Here is a 22,948-nt window from a genome sequence, read left to right as displayed (position 1 = left end):
GCACACACAGGTAGTGCTTAGCTGAAAGGTCTCTTTCTTTCTCCCTATTTGTTTTGCCCAAATGTAAGAGACTGTACAAGGGCTGCTTCAAAAGTGAGGCTTCCTACTTTATGATGTCAGCATCAGAAGCGAATGTTGGTGGTACAGCAGTAGAGGTTGAACCTGCCCCAGTATTCCATTACATGTTGTTGCTGTGTGACAGATGGCAACAGAGGGGCAGTCTGACAAAACGGTGTCAGAGAAGCACAGCCTTCCCTTGCAACACAATACCAGGTCCCATACCAGTTTGAAGACCATAGAGCACCCTACCTATCTTGGGTGGATTGTCCTACTGCATGCACCACGTTGTCTAGACTTGGCACCTTCTGACTTCCATCTGTTCAGGCCAACAAAAGATCAGCTGCATGTGCAACATCTTGCTAGCAACTATGCCATCTAGCAGCCATGAAACAGTGGGTCACCTCTACTGGTGCAAATATTTATGAGTGCAGCATGAAGGCTCTTGTTCATTGCTGGTGAAAATGCACAGCAGTGATGGTAACTGTGCTGAAAAATGGTTTTGTAGCTAAGAACTTGCTCTATCAAATAGTGGTGCTGTTCTCTTTGCATCTGTTGTAGTTTTCATGGAAATAAATACAAGGCATTACTTTCAGAACAGCCTATATACTTAAAAAATTATTACACAAAAGTATCATGAAAGGGTGCCTGAAACTTCTTAGTCCCCTACTTACTCATTTTAAAGCAGACTGAGAAGAATAAGCCATTTTTATTTTCAATTTAATTCATTGACTTGTGACCATTAACAACATTTATAGCTCTGTAAATTATAATCAGCATAATCAAATTCTCTGCTCTGGGGCATAAGCTGGTCTCCACAGGAGACAGGAAGAAATTTTCTCCCATCTGCTGCATTGCACAGTTATATAGGTGCATTGTTGGTATGATGCAAAGTTCACCCTATGTGAATGCTGGTGGCAGAATATAAGGCTTTGAATACCAAAATGTCACAGTGACAAATTCTATGTAATTGATGAGAAATCCCTGTGAAGCCTCCCTGTTTGCATACAGACTCTGCAGACAGACTCTGCACACAGACACAAGACTGGTGAGTCTGCAACTTCCAGGGTAGTCCAGACAACACAACTACTACAAGGCAGAAAGAAATGGAGAAGCATCTCTTTCCTACAGACTCTGAATTTTAATTTCTCCTGTTGTAAACAGGTCCTTGACTGAATAATCTTACCCCCAGCAAATATAATTTGATTTTACTTTAGCCACATATGTAAATATAATATGAGAAAATCTTGGCATTAACATTATTAACGACTAACAAAATTATATTCCTCAAGTAAAAGCTGGAACATAACCTAATTTAATCTAATACATTCCATGCACACAGACACACACAGACACATATATATACACTCATACCAAATAACATTAATTTAAACATCATGTTTCTGAAATCCCCTCATCTGAGATCAGTGTATATAGGATGGAAAACTGCACTTAAACAGGATTTCTCTGTCATTCTACCACATTTGTCTGTTTCCCCAGCACAATGCTCAGCACAAATATTTCAGAGAAATCTGGAATCTAGACAGACTTAAATATAAATATCCCATGTAAAATAAGTCAAGTTTTTCATCCCTTGTAAAATAATTAAAGAAGGTGTTTGCTGTATGCATAGAGCAATAGCAGCAAAACCTGTATTTCAGCCAAGTACCATAGGGTCCTGACTTTAAAATGCTAGCTTAAAATTGCTACCTGCAAAATTACTGGCACACATTGAGGGGCCCCACAGAAATGTTCTGAAGATATTGAAGCCTGCAGCTGATGGCACAGGAAATGGTGTTCACTCTCTACCTTATCTATGAGTGCCGTATTCTAAAGAGCTCCCAAGTGATGTCAGAAGGAAAAGAGTGAGCTAGTGACCAGTATCCTTGTCAAAATACTTTTGTAAGGAAATATGTTTCTGTTAGTCCTCAGTAATCGCAGAATCATAGAATGGCTTAGGTTGGAAGGAACCTTAAAGATCATTAAGTTCCAATCCCCTGCCATGGAGTGTTGCCATCCACTAGATCTGCCAGCCCAGATGTAATGATTCCTCCATACACACAATACTTTTTCTACCAGAGAGCCCCATGGTACATATGAGTCCATGTCACGGGTACAAAGCTCACAGCTGGAGATGGTCAGTGTCATTAGTGCTGCTAAGTGCCGGACTGGACATATCAATTAAATCCACAGGGTAGATTTGCGAATCGGTTCCCAGGAGTGTGCCTCCAATGAAGTTGTTGAAATCCAGAAGATTACTTCACATCATCTTTAACATTCAAACAGCTACTCAAACAGTTGGACCTGAAGTACCTGATCTATAATGTTTTAATTTTCTTTATTCATATTATCTGTTTATCTCTCTGTAACTATTCACAGAAAATTGTAGTTTTACAAAATGTGTACGTAAATGCTATTTATGTCTGTGAGCCCACTTCTGAATTTATTCCAATAGCACCAAGACAGAGGGTGTGGGAAAAGAAATATGGCAGAGGAGCCTTTGCAGCTGAGTGGACGGCTCAGATTTTTAAGCAGTAGCAGCAGAAACACATCCTTCTAATTAAAAATGATTGTTTCAAGAAAAAAAAAACAAAACACGAAAAATACTTAGACATTTCAGGTAGCTCATTTAATACTGCAAAGATATACTCCATAGAGAAGTTTTGTTATGAAATGAGATTCAAAAAGTAGTTCAGGTTTATCTATGTATAAGTAAAACAGCATGTATGCACGTGTAAATACTATGCATGCAGACATGCGCCCTTGATGCATCGTGTAAACTTCAGCTGTATACCTCAGCACTCTGCTCTGAGTCTGGTTACCTTCCGGATTGCTAAGTCTTTCTAAATTAGAACAAGCAATTTCTCTTTGTTTTACCTAATATTTGAAAATGGCAAAAAAGTCCCATGGGTCACTGAAAATTATCCCTTCATTCCTGCCGCCTGTTTCAAGTCAGTCAAAACATTCCAGACTTCAAAAGGGGGCTTTGCCTGCTTAGGCCATTTTGGTGTCCTTCTATGGTTGGCCTATGAGGGATTGGTTATTTGGATAAATTAGTTTGTGGAGCCTGCTGGCCTTCTAGAGGACCTCGGTGTCTGACTGCAAATTAGTTCTACTGAACATGTAGAAATCCCTGGGCAGACGAGAAGAAATAAATGGTGATAAAATCTAATACTACAATGTTTGTAATGCGATTTTATTCTGGTTTGTGTCTTGTAAGCAAAGCTAATGTTGAATTAAAAAATTTTAAATATAAAAATGTCCATGAAAGCACAAAATCAGATCAGTATCCGAGTCACAGCAGAGAAGGCTGAACGCCAACTTAAAAGTTAGGCTTCCAGCAGGAATCCTTTACAAGAACAAACACAAAACCTCCCGGTTTTCCACAAAATCAAGTAGGTATTTACATTACAGATGCACCCCCGCTCAAGCCAGGAAGTCACACTGTTGAATTCTGCTGGAGCTTAAGCGGTGAATAAACTGCTATGCAGCCTTCTAGTGCATAGTTGTACAACTGCCTAAGGAGAGTTTATCCTTAAGGAAGAAAAGTCAGAGAGCCAAAACTAACAAACATGGTTCCTCGAGCGGAACAATGGCCCAGAAAACGTCGTAAAAAAGAAAATAAACTTCACTAGCAGTTTGCTTTTTACTGGTAAGGGCTAAGCTACAGCTTCATCAAGACTTTCAAGAGGAGACCCCATGCAGAACATATGTATATAGCACATACACAGTGTCTGGAAAGAGCCAGATGAACCGTATACTTTTTATATACCTACATATATATAATCAATTTTTAGCAAAGCCATCTATAATTCTATTGTTTTATGATGATATAAAAATATGCCCAACCATAAAAAAGGACTAAGATCCACCTCTCAGAATCAGTGTATGCAAAACCAGCACTGATATCTGTTGACTGATCCCAGTTGAACCCCTACAAAGCCGCTCTTCTACCCCTGAATTTGTGACAGTCAAGCCACCACTGGTGTGTGTGGAAAACATGCTAAGAATTAGCTAGTTTTACAGAAGCAAAAATTACAAGAGCTATGATGACTGCTGCATTTCAGCTCTGCTTCCAAGAGGTCTTATGAGTACATGCAACACTACAAACAGCAGCTACACAGCATCTTCCAGTGATAAAGCACTGCTGCCTACAGTACTGCAGGATCTGTACCGCAAGTTACAAAAAGTGTGTTTTAAGTAACGGGAATTCCTCTGTGCTGTTATCCCTGGATGAAGAATAGTTTTCAGTGAATAAGGTACGCTTATCTCTCTGCAGGCTATCCACAATTACAATTTTCATGAGTATATTCACTAAAAGATTTTTAGAGGGAAAAAATCTACCAGTAGTTCCAGACCGAATGTTTATCATAGGCTGCCTCACAGCTGCTCATTTCAGTTTTGGAAATTTATGCACATCATCTAGTTCTGGTTGTTCATTATTTTTGACTCTTAGTGAGTGTTGGAAGTTGGCTTTGTGGCTTCTGTCTCCAATATCCAACCAATTTCAGATAGCAAGGGGGAGTAGGAAGGGTGCAGGCAGTTACATTTTTATGGGCTCAGTTACAGAATGCAATTGTACGGTGCTTGTTGGTTTCAGCCTTGAAGAGCTTTCCAAAAAGGAAGCATGTTACATTTCTTCAGAATAGCATGGAAAGGCAGAAGGAGCCCAGTGCTGTGTCAGCCTTTGGGAGAAAGTGAGGTAGCATGAACATACATGATCTTCACTGGTGACAACACTGTGAGTTTTCAAAGGAAGTTAAAATACTTGTATTTCGTCTGTTTTCCTAATAGACATCCCCCAAGGTGACAAACAGGTAACTGGTGTGGGTCTGCAGTTGTTGTTGTTCCAAGTTGGGGATCGTGTCTGGGTGTCATCCTCTGCTGCAGCTGGCCTCTGCACTGCTCCGGGCTGCAGAGCCATCCTCCCAGACCCCAGCTTGCCTCCAAACAGCATGAACTTTCTAGCCTTCCTGGTAGCAAAGATAACCTTGAAAATGTGAAGGGAGTGTAATCTGATGCCTCAGTAAGACTGCAAAGAGCTTGAAACAAAGACGGAGGAGATGTGAACTGCCCCAGCCATCTCTCTCTGGGCCCCATGGACTCAGCATTTCTGTGGTCATGGAGTCTGGCTTTGTTCCAAGATTCCACAGAATCTTGCATGTTTGCTGCAAAATTCATTATTTTGCAGCAGCCAGGTGCTGGATGTTGGTTTTTGTGCTTTTTTTTTTTTTTTTTTTTTTTGCTTTTTCTTTTTTTTTTACTTTTTTCTTTTTTCTTCCTTAAACCAGCTACTTGCTCAGCATCTTCCTATTAGCAGAGGAACAAAGGGGCATTTCAGTGTGATTCAATCACACATGTCAGCTCCATGGAGCCTGGGGCACCCAGGAGCAGTGTCCAGGAGGAACCAGAAGTTGGAAGTATTCAGGCAGTCTATCCAGAGCGCCAACAGAAAGCTGAGGTTTGGGGGCTGCAGGGGGAATCAGAGAAGATTAACTGCTACAGCAGACTATGAGCACCTCCTTTCTTGGCTCGCTGGGTATCCACTGTTTGGAACTAACCTGAATGATGAGGGCCTCAGAGTCTTCTCTCTGTTTTCCAGATGGGCGAAGCCCATCATCAGAAAAACTCAACGCTGAAATTACTTCTTGATGTATCATTTTGCAATGAGATTTTTCAACTGCAAGCCTGGATTGTGCTAGAAGGAGAGGTATTTTATGCTATTTAATACCCTAACGTTACCAAAGACATACAGGCAGAGAAGCAGTACACTCCAAAACATCCCCATGGGGTTTGGTAGTCTAGTATATTTATGAAAACTTCCTTGCCCCTAATCTTACAAATTAGTAAAAAATATGTATTATTAAAAAATCACTAGGCAAATAAAATGAATTAAAATCATAGAATCATAGAATGGCCTGGGTGGAAAAGAACCTCAAAGATCACCTAATTTCAAACACCTTGCAGGATCACCAACCGCCAGACCAAAAAATATCTCGTTACTTCTACAATGTGTCTGGAGTTCTCTGAAAGGTTATTAACAAGGCACCTCTAACAGAAGTGTGTATCTATCTCAAGTGTATCAAGTCAGAATCTTCTGATGTCAGTGTTTGTCACATTTCTGAGGCTTATAAGGTTTCCAGGGCATGGGATTCACATCAATGTCAGATTTTGCATTAGTGGAAATATAGTCTACCACAAATGTAAGCCACAAAATTTTCAATCAATTTTTTTGAAATGAATTTGTTGTATAGTGTACCACGACCCATTCTCAGTTTCCCTACAATTGGAATTTCTCTACCAAAACAACTGGCATTTTCATCTCAAAAGCATTTAAAAGAGCATATGCTCTTTTCTTCTCAGGTTTGTGTGAGCAGAGGGACACCCTGCAAGTAACTGGAAGGCAGAAGTGAGTCCCCTTGAAGAACAAGGCTTACAAACTCAAGCACGTTGGAGCTGTATCACATCACACTTGGCATGGAATACATCCCTATGTGTGGCACTGCACAGTTTAACCATGTTGATGATGTACCTGACTAAGATTTCAGGAGCAAGCCACATAATATTACTTTGTTTGCTCCAGAGTCGATCGGGTGAGAAGGCAGATCCACAGAAAGATCAGTGAGGTGAGCAGCACAGCACTCTGACAGACTTTTAGATCAAACAATCCAGTCTCTGAGAGGAAGTGGTAAGACCTCTGTTACCACTAAGATCTCTGCCTCGCTGATAAGTTAGGTTGAAATAAGTGACTATTGTATTAATACAGAGATGCTGATAAAAAATAACCCACAGCAGAATTAGAAGATTCAGGAGCTCTTATTTTAGCTTGATAAAACACAAGTGGAATACCTACCCTTAACAGATGCATATAACACTAGCAAATGAGCCTCCCTGCATGAATAAAACCATCACAGCACCTTCATTTCATGGATGAAGATCATCTGGCAAAGAAATAAAACTGCTGCACCTTGCTAAGTATTTTGATCTAAACTTCAGTGAGCCTACTCCCAAAAGAGCAAAACCAGCCACTTGATGACTGTTCCTTGACATTAAAGAGAAGTCATGTGAAAAAGGTAAAAGTGAGCAATCCACCATGTGATGTTTCTCCCACAGGAGCCCTTAGAAAGAACAGGTACAGCTATAGTGTGAACTGCGGAGCTAATTCATTCTTAATGTAATTCCAGTCAATGAGGTATATCCTTAGGAACATCCTCTTTCTTTACCTTTTCAATTCCTAATCAATCTTTTGGACATAAACCACCTATATTGACAGAAATGCTTCTGAACATCTGGTTTTGCTGTTATTTTTTGTCTTATACAATCACACCATGGACTGTGGGCAATAAACACAAAGAAAAACCAGCCTTCCCTTCCATTAGAGTAACTAAAGGTTTTGTTTCAGTGCCATCTCTTTCTTGGAAAGAAATAAACCAAACATCAGTGACCTTCTCAGGTAGGATAAGCACTGATATCCTCTGTCTAGTCAGCATCAGATTTGTGTTGTATGTCTTACACACCTAGTAAAAGACAGGCAGGAGCAGATGCAGTGTTCAGGTTTGCAAGCACTTCATGACGCACTAGCCAGGCACTTCCTACAGAACATGAACCAAATGCATTACAGCACCATTAGGACCATTTCTACAGGTGATGAGACTGTTGCTTAGATACTAAAATCCCCTCTCAGCTGTATGAAAGCAACAGGGAGCAGAATTTAGCCTACTGGGCTTACTCTTGTGCACGTTAACACCGACAGGCATTCCCACATGAAACATCATCCTGTTTCTCATCTAGCAGACATCTTGGCCAAAGAAGGTGGCAAAGTATCTACTCATCTACTTTTTCACAGTGCTGTCAGATGAACTTCTTTCCTTTTCTTTTTCCTTCTACTACTTCCTCCATTGTCCATCTAGCTCTGGTTTCCTAAGACATTATACATTTTCATCTCAGTTGCAGAATAAAGGTCCTCCCTTTACCTACATGTACTTGAAATTGCTTCCCCAGAATAATTTGCACTGGTAATTTGCATTGTCCAGTTCCAAAATCAAAGTATCTTTCAACTGGCACATACAGAAAACTTTCCCTATAGACTACCAAGAGGCTTTACCAATGGCTCTACGCGTTAGGGATCTTAAGTCACAAACAGCTTTCAGTTTTGCATTGTAATTGCAGTGTTCCTCTCTCTGTCTCTTTTCCTTTCATGTATATACACACAAGCAAACAAAACAAACAAAACAGTGTTCACACCATTGTCTTCATTTTCAGAGAGACTATTTTAACTTTGGACTGCTGTTTTTAAGAAGTCTCCACATTCTCCAACCAACTGCTGCAAAAGTAGCAGCCTGTCCAATTAGGAGTGAATTAAAGAGAGGCTTAATTGCAGGATTTTATCCAGCAGTGTACTACCCCAGTTTTAAACCTATCTAATGACATGGCAGTCAGAAGAGTCACAGTGGCCCACAGGCAAAATACCACAGTAATCCTGCCTTGGGTCATATACCTTTGGGCTGTCTGGCTCTTGCAGTTACAGAAGCCTAAGTGCTTTTCGATGTGGCAAGTCTATTCAGCAGTCACTGTTTTAGATTTTGATAATCCTGATAGCATCCATGACTACCACCCACTTGGGTAATGGGAAGGGAAATTCTGAGCACGATGAAGTGTTTTACAGGCTCTCTGGGCTAAGTGGTGAAAAGAAGGAATGGAATGAATAACCCCAACAGGAGCACTGGTGGTGCCAAACCATGAACAAATATTTCCCTTAATACTCCCGTTATGTTAAGTGACAGTTACATTTGTCATTACGTACAGCTCCCGTGTACAATTACCAGTCTCAAGCCTATGGCAGCATGCAAAGCACAGGCTCTGCTGGCCATCAGAGAGGAGAACAGCAGTGGGAGCTGCAGGCAGTCCTAATGGCTTCAGGGAAAGGCTTCTCATGCACAGAGAAAACCCTGATCCAGGCTACAGCAAGGGCCAGGCTTGGGTGGTGCTGAGAACTCCATGCCTACAACAGCAACAAGGGCCATCCCTGTCTAGCAGCACTCAGTAACCACGGCCACTCCTTTCTCTGGGGCTGAATCGCTCCTTTTCACTCATTGCTGTAGCAGCGATGGATAAATACCCAAACCTACACATAGAGACAGACTGTGGAATAAATGAACATTGGAAAATAATCAAAGCCATATTGCTTCAGACAGTAAAAATGACACTGGATGAGATGTGTAACAAAAACACAACACAGCAGGCTTGTTATTAGGTGGCCGATTTCTTCCCACTCTGTTGCTATGTGAAAAACTAACACTAGTGTTGGGAAAACTGGTTATACAAGGGAAACAGTGAGAGATGGTACAGAGCACTGTCAAATGTAGAAAACAAGCCAGAAAAAAAAAATAAAAAAAAATACAGGACATAAACTTAATCAAATTTACTAAATTGTAGTCTTTGGAGTTATTTTACAACTTGTAAAAACAAGGCAGTCTTAACATGTGCTGTTTCTGTTAAAACAATCCTGAATAGAGCCATCTACACGGCATTATGGTGCTCACTGAGTGCCAGCAATGATATCAGAAATAAAACTAACAAGACCGTAGCATACACCAGTAATTACACAGAGCATGAAGGGCTGCTTTAAAACAGCATTAACCAGGTCTGATAGTTTTCAAAACTGCTTATCACTGTGACTTTCTAAACAGCATTTACAAGAAACACCAAAGCGGCTAACATTTCTTTTTAAGAAGACCACGTTTTCCCCCAGTCCCCAAGGAAGCATGGAATCACACCGGCTTCTACAAAAGTAACTTTTGCACACAGGCAAAAAGAAATAACTTCAGTCAGTGTAAAGAATTCTCAGTGACTGATCAAAATATTAATAATAACATAAATGCAGGAACCTGAATATGTCTTAGAGAAAGCATCTATCATCATCAGGTAATCAGTGAATTATTGCAGAGAAACACTTCTAAATCAGTATGTACTTCATTATCCAATGAAGCTTTCACATAAGCCTCCACTTCTGAAATAATTTCATGATCTGCTGCTTCCAGTCATTAAAAGTGTGCGTGGCTTCCTAAAGCCTTCCGACCACTTGGTTGCAACAAAAATAATTACTACTTTACAAGCAATCACTTTTTTCCTTAGGACTGACACATTGTTTACTTACAGCCTTCCCATTTATTCCCTGGGGGTCTTCCATTGAAGATTTCTTCTTCCCAGTTACATATGGGCTATTAGTTACAGTGGGATTCAAACACTCCTAGTACACACACACCTGTGGAGAAGACAGTACCACAGAGCTGTATTAATCTGTTGGCACAAAATTAAGAGCTGATCTCTCCATCTGCAAGTTTCCATTAACTAGTACGCATTCACAGGTTGGTAACAGCTATCTCCAATGAATCAAATTAATCTGTAGAATAAATATATGCCTGAGCTGTTTATTGCAGCCCCACAGGAGCCAGAAGCAAGCAGCGAGAGCCCCTCTGCACTCACTGTCAGCAGACAAATAAAGGCAGCCAGGAACTCCTCCACGGCTGTTATTTCTGTGCCAACAACACACAAAGGTTCCTCCCCCCCCTTTCTCATGAAGTTCAGCTTCTCTCTGATATCTATCAACGTCGACTATACTGTAATGCTAAGAGGAAATAATAACAAAGAAGTATGATTGCAGATTGAGCCCGGATAAAAGAGAAAATCCACAACGTTTTCGAAACGTTGCCCTCAAGCTAAGGATATTATACTAAATCTCTTCAAGTTTACATTAGGTCATAGTTCTGGCCCCCATAAATCATAAATATGGGATGCTTTGTGTTCCCTCACCTTTGGAAACCGTGTTCTTTGATGTCAGAAATAAAAATAAAGCACTGAGGTGAATTAACGAAGGCTTATCCTCAGCCCCCCTCCCCTCCAAACAGACATCAGCTTATAATGCCGTTTCCTTACAGAGACAGTTTTCTTTACCATACAACACATGCAGTAACATTCTTAGAATACAAAACTGATTGTCCATATAACCGAAACAAAGCCAACTAATCCATCCATTAGAAGAAAATGGTGTTTTTTAAATAGACATGGAGTAAATATAGTCTGCTAAATGATAACAAAAAATGTGAAACTCAATTTTTAGAAGCATATCTATCTATCTGTATCACATACTAGCACTTCGCTCATCTGTGATGAGAGCACATCCATCAGACTGCAGATATTCAATTTCTCCTAATTATCCTCTCCATTTTAAAGACGTGTTTCAGTACATTTCAGGTTCTAAAATCTTATTTCTATCTAAATGGGACTTTTGCAAGAAAGTTAGATAGTCCAGTATCCAGTCCAGATGCAAGTCCAGTACTTCGGTGCATAACAAATCCCTACTAGGCACTACTTATTGCAGAAATATGGTCACTTTTATAAAATTTAAACATTAAGAAAGTGTTAACAGGTCCAATCCACACCCTAAGGAAGATGCTAATATGAAACATGTTTCTGTGGTGCGTCCACTCCCCTGCTTCTGGTTTGAAACTGAGAGACTAATTCAGTCCTGCTCCTGCTGAGAACAATGGTAATCTGAAATATTTCTCTGAGATTGGGGTTTGGTGCTCACAATTGGTCTGACACCATATTATAGGTTTTAAAAAAGGCTTTTAAAAGTGACAATTTAATCGGGGGGGAGGGGGGGCAGAATTTATTTTAACTTAAAAAACAAATAGCAAAGAGCAGAAGAAAAGAGATCTCTAACAATGCCCCGCTCCTAAGCAATGACTGACATCTGTTTCAAAAACTCCTTTATTGCAAAATTCAATAAATGGAAAAACCGCACAAGCTGAAAGTCTGCCACTTCAGTGAGAGAATAAAATGGAGCCTTTTCTAATGGAAAAATATTCAGAAGTCAATTGATGTAATGCTGGTATGTGGATGACCTGACAGACTTTCAGACCAGCAGTGCTCTCTTTACTAATGGAAAGGAAACTTTACCAAGACTGGTAATCGTCTACGTTTAAAATGCATTTCTATTAAAGTCCATAAGGAAAAAGCATATATGCTTTAGTGTGTACTGCAGTCCAAGTGTAATTAAGCAACCAAACTTGCAGAAGCTGCTGTAGGGAAATGCAGCCCCTCTCCAGGAGAAGTTCCTATGACACACCAGTGTCAAAAGAGCCCACAATTGTTTATTCTGCTCTGGCATATTCTGCCTCGTCAACACATTACAAAGACTATATGGCCCTATATGTACCCTCCCCATTTTAGGGACAACAACTTGTCTTCTTCATCAGACACAGAGACCACTGGCAGCAGAATCAAACCAGCAGTAACGTGTGTGCTTAGACATTAATGTAGAACAGCTGATCTTCAATGTAATTAAGTCATTTTAATTTACAGAATTCAACTTTTAAACTTAAACTTGGTTACTCTTATTATGATTGTCATTTGGGGTTATTTTTAACTTTTTGTAAAGCTTTATGAAAACTAATTAAATTCCCCTGAGTTGTTAATGTGTCAAAATTACATCTAAATTACACAGATTATCTATTACAGAGAAGTTGTTATATGCAAAATATGCCATACAATATGAGGGAAAATACATCAAATTATAGAGAAAGACAAGATCTAAATCAAGGGGAAGTCATGAAAGTGTATATCCCCTCTTATTTTTCTCTACTACTTTTGAAGTCATTTGCTTGGTTAAATATTATTACTAAATACATGATAGTAGCAGTTGGAGTCCAGTCAGACAGAGAAACCCAAGCACAGCAGGCAGGATAAATGGCAACCCCCTCCTCCATGCAGCTCTTCCCATTTCCAAGGGAATAAGAACACAGAGAGCAGAGGATCTGCTTGCTGCACACCCACCTGCAGAGCTCAGGACACACTGAGATCAACTCTGAGGACCAGGCAATGCTGGTGGAGGGTAATGTCTTACAGAGAGGTCATTAAATACAAGGCTTTTATCAAAAGGTATCTGGCCACAGCTGACTCCCAGCACTTACCGACACCGATGTTTATGACGCTGAACATGATTTCTAATGCTTGCCAAGCTGTTCTCCATAAAAACTTAGCATTCCCATTGCAAGCCCTATTCTGCCACAAACACAAGCATCACAGAGCAGTCCCAGGGCTGCCGTAACACACATGCAGCTGCACTGCGCCTCTGCTGAAACTGTGAGCAGAAACAGCAGGGACACAACCGCACCCTATGCTACCTGCTGATTCCCATCACCCAGAACGTCTGAAGGAGAAAGGATTCGAGTTTTTCCCCTGTCCCTGTGCTAGTGGTGGGGCTGCTCAGACGCAGAAGTCCCATCTAACCACACCACTGCAAAGTCTCCAAGATGAGGTCACTTTTGGTCTCAGTGGTGGATACCACTTTGCTTTTTCTTTATTATTACTTTTTTTTAATGGACACACTGATCATGCATTCTTTTAAACCAGAATGACTTTCTAATAATGCCTTGATAAAACTCCGTCCCCCAACCATACTCGTCTGCTAAAAGAAGACAATAAAATAAAAGCCACACATGCTTTATCATCAGGAATATATATAGAGAGAAGGAAGTTATGAGGCTGGGTGAAAGGGTCTTTTTTTGCCATTTAGCCTGTAATGCTTTATGGCTATTGTTAGGGAACTTGGTGGTTTTGATTTTAGGTGCTATATTTGGGAAGTTTCCTTTTTAGCACTTGGTAAAGGACCACTACATTCACTCCATTCCCAGGTAGGTCTCTCGCCCCTGCTTCCTTTTAAGGTGTTAAATTTGGCAGATATCCTGCGTAGCATTTAGAAAACAATTACTTCCAAATGCTAAGAAAGAAACGTGCCAAGTGTAACAGCCAAAAACCAAAAAGAAAAAGAAGAAAAAGAGGAAGGAAATAAGAAGGAAGAGGGAAAGATATTAAAAAACAAAACAAAAACCAGACAACCAACCCGCATGAGACTGTGATACTGTGATACAAAAGAAAAAAATAAAACCAAAAAAAAAAACCCAAGAAAATTTAGTAGGAACTTTTCTGCAGCTTTATAAACAATTAAATCCAGTGTTCGGACTGAAGACCACCTCTGATTCAGCCTGCAGCTCCTGCAGATGCAATATGGTGTCCTTCCTCTCAGCACACCTCAGGGACAGGGAGGTGCCCAGATGTGCAGGACTAACATGCACATCTGCAGGAAGACACCCCACACCATCTGCAATGCTGATGCCAACTTCAGTGCAGAGTCTGGGCCAGTGACAGAGCTCTCTGGGGACACACGACCTGCAGGCACCTCACCCTACCACAGCATACAAGGTAGGTCACCACTTCTTCATGCCGTGTCCACTGCAGTGCTCCTTTTTTCCAATAGCACTGGCCAGAAACGTATGGGGCATCAGGACTTGTGGAATGGGCAAACTTGCAGTTTAAATTTGCAGTAAGAGTGCTGAAAAAATCAGTTTTATTGGTTTATTACCAAGCTTTCCTTTCTAAAAAATGAATAAAGGATCCCAGTGTCCACAGCACACATGTGTAGAACTCACGGCACTGACGGTCACTGTTTAGGTCAGCAACAAAGTAATCTCACTCTTTGTCAATCAGTACTATAAATTAAACATCCAGATTTTTTTTTTTTTTTTTTGGTATATCTGTATGAATCACACACAAGTTTACAATAAAGAGAGATCAATTAAAATCTAAAATCAATTAAAATCTAAAATTAAGATGTCTCCTTAGTATCTCGAACCTCACTGAAAAATAACATTTCTGCTAAAGATACACAAATGAGGTCTCATCAACTTAAAGTGGCAGCTCCTGGTTCTGGGCCAGAGGAGAGATTAAAGCACAAGGAAGAAAGAGAAAAGGGAAAGAAGAATGACAAAAACAAAAAATACAGCCCAGGCAAATGATACTAGTGACAGCCTGGAAAATAGATCTGTGCTACTTTTCACATCCAGGTTACATTTATAAAATGACTAGAGTGCAGTAGTCTAAGTATTTGTCGAAGATATTTGACAATAGATTTTGTGTCACATTTATCCCACATCACAAAATCACAGAATGTTTGAGGTTGGAAGGAACCACTTGGAATATCTAGTCCAACCCCTCACTTCCGGCAGGGCCACCTGGAGCACATTGCCCAGGATCTCATCCAGGTAAGGGTGTGGGTATCTCCGTAGAAGAAGACCCCACAACCTCTCCAGGCTGCCTGTTCCAGAGGTCTGTCACCTCACAGAAGTTTAAGTCTTACAAAAAAAATGGGGCAGTGAAAAAACAAGGACAACAACATTGGCTCAGTCCAACAATCCTTCTGGTCACATCTGCAACGACGGCCATAAATGAGCACAGAAGAGCCATTTCCCCAATATTTTCCTAGCTTCTTGCTAGTTTGGACGGCTTCCTGAGTGCCTGGTACCCTCAATAGAGCTTGCAAGTAGTTGTTCATCTTCCCCTTGAACTAATGCAAACTTTTTGGATTCCTAGCAAATTTGAACATTCATTTCTGGGGGGACAGAAGCAATACTGAGCATTGAACTTATTTTCTTGGAATGATCTTTGATGCTCAGATCTCATTTCTGAATGATGAGGATCAGCTCAGTACCCATCACTAGCCACACACAGCTGCAATTGTTCTGCCCAAGGTTTAGCAGTTCGCATTTATCTACGTGGAATTTCATTCATCTTTCTATTATTTAGTGGCTTGTCTCATAAGGTCCTTGCACAGTTCTTCACAGTCTACCCTCCCTGCTATTCAGCTTATTCTCCATGCCATTTATGAATAATTTGGTAATTTGAATCACTAACCTGAAATATCTTCCATTCAAGTGGAAACCACCCAGGAAAATGATTGTGCACAGTTAATCCAATGAAGCTATTTGAAGAAAGTGAGGTTAGAATAATGGAAAATTCCTAGAAGAAAATCCTTCTATTGCAGAAGAAATAAGCAGACAGGAGATATTGGCATGCTTATCAAAGAAGGGGATTTTGCTGACTGCTAATTTCAGCAAGTTCAGAAGAGCTCTCCAGTCTCCTAAAGGTAGAAGGGACTTGGTTAAATACAAAGAAACTGTTCCTGTAGAGAAGAAAATAAGCTGACAAAGTAGTGAGCATAACTGCCAGAGAGAGGGGCAAAATGAGGGGCAAAACTCCGAAGGTGAGGTTATTATTTTACCATTATTATTATGAGTTCAAAAACTCGAATGTAGCTGCTTCAGAAAACATCTTGATAATGTTTTTGTGCTGCTTGCTTCATCTGCCATGTCTGGGAATGGTTTAAATTGCCAGGGGGAATGAGGCCCTGGTGAGAACGCGCATCGGGTATCAGAAGCGGTGCCAGCGATGGCAGGACGGCCTCGCGCATCTCCCTGGAAGAGGCACCAAACAGGCAGGCTGTGTTAGGAAGTTCTACAAAGAGCCAAAGTGAGAGACGCACACATATAGAACTTTAAAGCAATAATGTTATTCTAAAAGCAGAGCTCTCCAAACATAGCAAAAGATCATATTTTTCATTGAATACTAAATACACATGAAAGTCAAACTGTAAAACAATGTTAAAATTATACTGGCAACTGGCTTGCCAGACTTCTTTTTTTTTTAATAACTTACAAAATTAATACGATGTTTAAACTACCCAGTGGGATCAACTTTATTTGTATCTGAAATGTAGTTTGAGACTGTTCAGCAAAGAAAAGCATTAACAGTTTAGAGTGGGAAATAAAGAATATTTTTAAGGTGAAAAAAAATTAATAAAATCACCATTTACAAACCCAAATTCTGTGCCTCAAACTAACATTAAATAGCTTTGTTCTGAGCATCCCGTGGGATCTTCTCAAGAAGTGGCATGGACCCCCACTTTCCCTGGGTTTTCCAACATATTAGTAGCAAAGAGAACAAAACAAGAATCTGATAGCTAACTCCTTTGCTTGTGAGTTTTTTGAGCAATAAATCCATTTTCTGTTGTTTATGTGCCAGATGTACTGAAAAAGGCCTGAGGATCCACACAGATTAACACTATTAGACTAAATGTCATAGTTAATAAAGAATACAAAATACACATACAACAAATGTACAGCTATGAGCCATAACAACAGGAATACTTGCCTAGTTCAGGAACGAAGCACAAGATGCTTTACATGCTAATGTGTGGTTCTGTACAACGTTTCTAATGAGTAATACTTATATATACACTCTACGAAGCCTTTCCACATTTATTATAAATTTAGATTAAAGGTAGAACATTGCTTATTATTTTACATAGCCTTTTAAAATAGTTTGTAAAATACGTGTAGTCCATAAAAAATGTGTGGCCTAGCAACAAACAACTGCTTTGCTTCTGTACAATTCAGTGCAAACAAGTAAAGGTTTGTTAATTACAGGCAATACAAGTCAGATGCAAACATTGTGAGGCTTACATAAAGCAATTAAGTCTAATTTTCCTCTTGTTGAAATTTGTTCTATTTTAATCTTTTTTTAACTTCCATTCATTTCTTCAAATAAATCAAATTAATATGGTTTCAAATTCCAATAATCTATGCTAAAGCCCAAGTATCCACCATTCCAGTGAAAGCATTTAAGCAGGAAACACTATTAGAAATAATTTCAGCAGTGGGAGCCATGGTGGAAAAAATACACCAAGAAAGCAAAAAAATATGCCCAAATAGAATGGCTTATAGAAAGCAGGTCTAAGTGGGCCTTGCTGGTTCAGGGAAGCTAACACTCAACTGGAGAATGCACAGTGAGCAGTCCTGCCCCTGTCACTGCATCCCTTTCTGCAGGGTTGGGTACCCAGTGGTATGTTAAAACCAGATGGGAGCCAGATGGCCACAAGACTCACGTTGGCCATAGCCATACGCATGTGTCATGGAGCCTGGGCTTCCCAGCCTGGTGACAGCCCTGCAGCTCCCATGGACCACCATAGCAACTCCGTCCCTCCTGGACCAGCCATGAGCTGAAGCTTGGCTGAATGTGAGCATCATGGCCTTCCTCACCTCTACATGAGTAAGGCTAAGGATGCTGCTTTCTTATTTACCCACCTTGGTGTTCTGTATGATGGGAAATGTTCCCTGTCTCTCCAGGATCACTGGTAAATTACAACTTTCATGTACTGCCAGAAACATCTTATTTGCAACCTGTATAACAGATCAAAGACCAGAATTTGTGCTTTCCAACTACAAAACCTTCTACTCATCATCAAGCACTAAAATTCTCACTTTACTTGAAGAAGGTGTGAGTTTTGCTAGTAGATGGCAGAAGTCTATTTTCTCCATTTGGACACATCTATGAGATCTCTTTCAATCTCTGTTAAAGTCCAACTGAACGTGCACGACCAGCTCTAAGCCCATGAAAACCAGAAAGCTATACCACTGAACTGTCAAAGTTGCCAATGTGAGGTCCAGTTGGACATTTAGAGCACATCATGAGGTTAAGCATCTACAGTCGTTTCGACCCTTTTCTTTATTTGCACCACGAGCACCTTATGAATGACATCAAGCACACAGCTTTAGCCACCTGAATACTTTGGAAGCCCGACCTGTGGTGACCAGAGGTACCAACAGCCTACTAACTGTAAGTTAACTTGAAACTACGCGTGATGTTGTATTTATCTACCAGCAATGCCAGCTTCTTTTCCAATTCTTCTGCTACATCCTTCACCTCTCACCTCTCCACAGGTGACCATAGGCCCCACTCCATCCCCTGTGCAGATCCATGTCCCTGTCACAGCACCAGAGGCAGAAGGCACTGCCCATGGGATGTCACCACCCATGCTGGCCATGAGGCAGAGGCTCCAGCCAGAAACCTCTGCTCCAGCCCACAGTCACTTCTTAGGAAACTGAAAGCTCACTAATCAATCTTTGCCAGATTTGTGCAATTGGTGTGAATGTTACAAGGGAAGAGAAAGCTATTATTGCGAGACTGCCTGTAGGACTCCCAGTTCATTGGGAAACAATGCTAAAAAATATTTGTAAAGTATGGTTTGTTCAACTTCGTCATATTTCTTGCTTGACACACAATATTTTGTTCCTCTGATTTCTGCCAAACCGTTTCCACGAAAATGAATTCAATAACTCAGCATTTTTAACATCATAAAAACTGAAAACTTAAGACTTAGAAACCTTGGTAAATAGGTTCTGCTCACAGAACTACACAAAGATGCCTTATGTGCTCCTGGTGAGCAAAAATATACCAAGTTCAGCCTAATAACAGTATTCAGTTTCCATTCTCCATGTTTCTAAACTGTACTGACTAACAAGAGTAGCTTCTACAGACATATATGAAAGAGAACGAAACAAAACAAGGAAAAAGCACAGCTGAAGTTACTTAAGCCATTAAGTCAACCTGGACCTATCCTTTGACAACAGCCACACTTCTTACCAGTTTGCTTATCTGAATACCCTTGCAAACTTCTTCACCGTCACAGCTAGAATAAAACTGCAGTTAAAGTTGTGCTGGCTGCAATAACGCCGAGCATGAAAAACCATAGGATCATAGAATGGCCTGAGTTGAAAAGCACCATAATGATCATCTAGTTTCAGCCTCTCTGTCATAAGCAAGGTCACCAACCACTAAACCAGGTTGCCCAGAGCCACATCCAGCCTGGATGTGGTAGACAACAGATAGTTTTCATTGCTATAGAATGATTTCCAAAAATTGCTATAAAATATGAGTTGCTGTTACATTTATCTAATAATGTTACAAATAAACTGCAATAAATATTTCAGACTAAAGGAAAAAAGCAAGGAATGCTACCGTCCTGAACACAGTGCTTCTCTTTCCTTGGAGAACCACATAACCTAGAAGCTAAGTGCAATGAATTCATTCACATGACATTACACAGTCCTAATCAATGTGTGGATGATAAAAATCTCACACCTCAGTAATTGTAAGCAAGAAACTTTAGGAATGAGGCCAGTGGCATTAGGTGTGACTTGCTATGGAAACAGCATGGGAAGGACAAAGAGACAACCTGGAGCTGGAAAAGCTTTAAAAAGAGTATGAAGTACCCAGCTGTGACCTCCTTGATTTTGAGGACTTTACACACAGTTTCCTTTCTTCTGATTACAAAGAGCTTCCTCCCAGCTCACTGTGTTATACAGGGAGCTGTGGACACACAGACCTGCACTGGTCAGGAGCTCAGCACAGTGAATTTTCTGGGGTGCTGGCATGGGGCAGCCCTCAGCCTTCAATACCCATGCAGGAAATCTTCCTGCATGCCATAGGATGGCCCAAGAGCTCACTCACACCATCAAATCTGGTCACACCTTCGTCTAATGCCTTTTCCATTCTGAGACAGGGATATCTTGTCCCAGTTCATAAAAACTGAAGGTGAACTTCTTGCTATAGTTCCTATGATCATGAAGTGGGGTTAAAACTTGAAGGCAGTGGGAAGGGATGCTGCGCCACAAACAGGTTAAACAATATGAAAGAACACTAAAAGCGTGCAGACGTTTAAGAAATCAGTGTTATGTGATGATTATTGTTTTCAAATGCACACCAAAAGTTGAAGAGTAGAAAAGAAAGGAAGGAAAACTCAAGCCTCTTAATCCTACTTTATCTCTTAATTTTATACCTCTCCCTCTCTCTAAATCTAGAAGGAAAGTTTATTTTGAGCAATAATATTATGGATACTGTACCTAAATCATTGAATGAAAGACACAGAAAAAATAACCCAAGATTCCCTAAGTGTAGAGTACATAGGAGGTCCCCAGCTCCCAGCTGACTCAAAGAACTCTTCCAAAGACCTCCAAAGATGTACAAACTGCTGCCGAGGAGCCTTCCCCTCACATTGCACACAGTGATGGGATTTACAAGGCAGAGCCTTACAACGAGCTACATCCTATTCCTTCCTGCCCTTTTCATGACTCAGTTTACGTGCAGATAATGAAGTAAATCAGAAGCGAAACATCGAACCTGCAATAAACAACACAGCTGATGGGAACCAGTGATTTTGTCAATGCTTCCAAGACTTGTACACGTTATTATAGATGCTATTAGACATTCTGCAAGAGGGTATTGCCTGGGAGCTTCATAAAGAGCAATCTGTGCTTTTTCCAAGTTTGTCCAAGAGCACGAAGAGTTTTGTGTTTTAACTTACATTGAAATTTACAGTAGGACAAGATGTTTGGTTTGGGTGTACCCAGAGCATCCTTCAGAAGGTAGCTACTCCTGTGAGCTGCAGCCCTTGTGTAGGGGCATTTCTATATATACTGCCCTCCTGCCCCATGTTTTCTGCCACAGACAGCCTACCTGCTCCGTGGCTGCTCCATGATCCTATAACTACACTCACTTCAGTTCATGCTTACACAGCCTTTGGCAGAGAACAAACAGCTCTAATCTGGAAATTGTTTCACAGGGACTTTCCACACACCACATTTTCTTTTTAGAAGAAGAGGAGAATTATACTTCTCGCAGCGCTGAATGACTGATTCCTCTCCTTACAGCTTTAGTTTTGTTTTATAAAAAGACTATGGAAAGTGTGAGCATTCCAAGGCAGCGACTGTCCAGCGCTGCTACTCCTAATGCATTTCACCAGTGCATATGTAATCATGAAAGCGTTTTGCAACTCAGAGTCAATGCGACCGACTCCTCTCTTTGCAATTTAAACGCAGCACCGTGTTCCTTAGAGCCCAAAAGAAAACCACCTTAACGATATATATTAATAATTAAAGAAAAGTTTGTGATGGAAGGAGTCTATTGAACTGCAGATTTGAAGAACAGGTTTTTTTTTGTTTGTTTGTTTGTTTTCCCATCAGAAAATAATCTGGGTTCCAAACAGCGATCACCTCGTAACCAGCCCCATCCTTGGAAGGGCTCAGGTGAATGGTACAACGGGCTGGACAGGCGGATGCCTCCGGTGCGCCCAGCCCCGCCGCCTCTCTCGGAAGGAAAGGAGACGGGAGGATGCTGCTCCTCGCCCCTTCCTTCTCCAGCTCACCTGGAGGCAGGCGGCGGCGCCGGGGCCATGCCGGGATACCTCTGCAGCTCCGAGCCGAGCCCCCGAGCCCCGACAATCCCCCGCGGCCGCCCCTCCCCGCCTCGCACCCGCGGAGCTGCCGCCTCCCGCCCGCACCTGAGGGCGGGCAGCGCCGGGCCCCGGCTCGACGCGGCTCGGTTCGCACTTACTCCGCGGGGCCTCCGTGGCGGCGGCGCGGGCCCGGCGGTGCCCCGGGAGCGGCGGTGAGTAGCGAGGAGCCGGGCTGGGCGGGCGGGGAGGGGTTTGGGGGAGGCGGCGGTGGGGAAACTTCCCCAGCGGAGCGCAGCGCAGCGCAGCGCAGAGCAGCTCTGCCGCCCGCCTCCTCTCCTCCTCCTCCTCCTCCTCCCGGCGGCAGCACCGCGCCTGCCCGGCCGCCTGCGGCTCGTCCGGCGCACCCAGAGCGCCGCGGGCCTGGCCGCGTATTCTGTTATTATTTGATTTTTTATTTTTAAAAGGGACGTGAGGGCTTTTCGGTTTGGTTTGGGGTTTTCTGCTTTGTTTGTTTGTTTGTTTGTTTGTTTTGGGGGTTTGATGTTGTTGTTATTCGAGGAGGGGGGGACAGGGACCTCGCTCTAAGTGTGAATTGTGCTCATCATCATCTTCTCCTCACTACCTGTGAGGGGAGAAAACCTGGCTCTGGGGTGTCGTGTCAAATGCTTCAGGTCGGGGGTTGGTGCAGGGCAGCCATAAACTGCCACCTTTACTTGTCTAACCTAAGGTCTGTTATGATAGCATTAGGGGAAATGGTTTCAAACTAAAAGAGGGAGATTTAGACCGGATGTAAGGAAGAAGTTTTTTACGGTATGGGTGGTGAAGCACTGGAACAGGCTGCACAGAGTGGTGGTGGATGACTCATTCCCTGGAGACACTCAAGGCCAGGCTGATGTAGCTGTAGGTGTCCCTGTTCATTGCAGGGGAGTTGGACTAGATGGCCTTTAAGGGTCAACTACAGAAGAGCACAGCTGCTGCCAG

At 41.6% G+C, this 22,948-nt stretch overlaps 1 protein-coding gene across 8 annotated transcripts in view; it reads right to left on the bottom strand.

Annotated features, from left to right (window-relative positions):
* EYA1 (EYA transcriptional coactivator and phosphatase 1) overlaps positions 1-22,362 on the bottom strand; it is a 155,698-nt gene extending 133,336 nt beyond the window's left edge. For 6 of the 8 annotated variants that reach the window (XM_085537296.1, XM_085537303.1, XM_085537307.1 and 3 more), the window contains exon 1: positions 22,126-22,362. Coding sequence is in view for 2 of the 8 variants with exons in the window: in XM_085537283.1 (XP_085393409.1) it covers positions 10,214-10,246 (33 nt within the window). In the remaining 6 variants the exon portion in view is untranslated. Of the gene's footprint in view, positions 1-10,213; positions 10,322-22,125 lie in introns of all 8 variants that reach the window. The other 2 variants (XM_085537283.1, XM_085537286.1) reach the window with 1 other exon arrangement.
* Positions 22,363-22,948: the final 586 nt, after the last annotated feature.

Source organism: Coturnix japonica, chromosome 2 (genome assembly GCF_054131305.1).
Source record: "Coturnix japonica strain WE chromosome 2, WE-NBRP24, whole genome shotgun sequence".
In the NCBI taxonomy this organism is placed as follows: domain Eukaryota; kingdom Metazoa; phylum Chordata; class Aves; order Galliformes; family Phasianidae; genus Coturnix; species Coturnix japonica.
The sequence above is the reverse complement of the archived record's forward strand: the minus strand, read 5'-3'. Positions and strand labels throughout refer to the sequence as shown.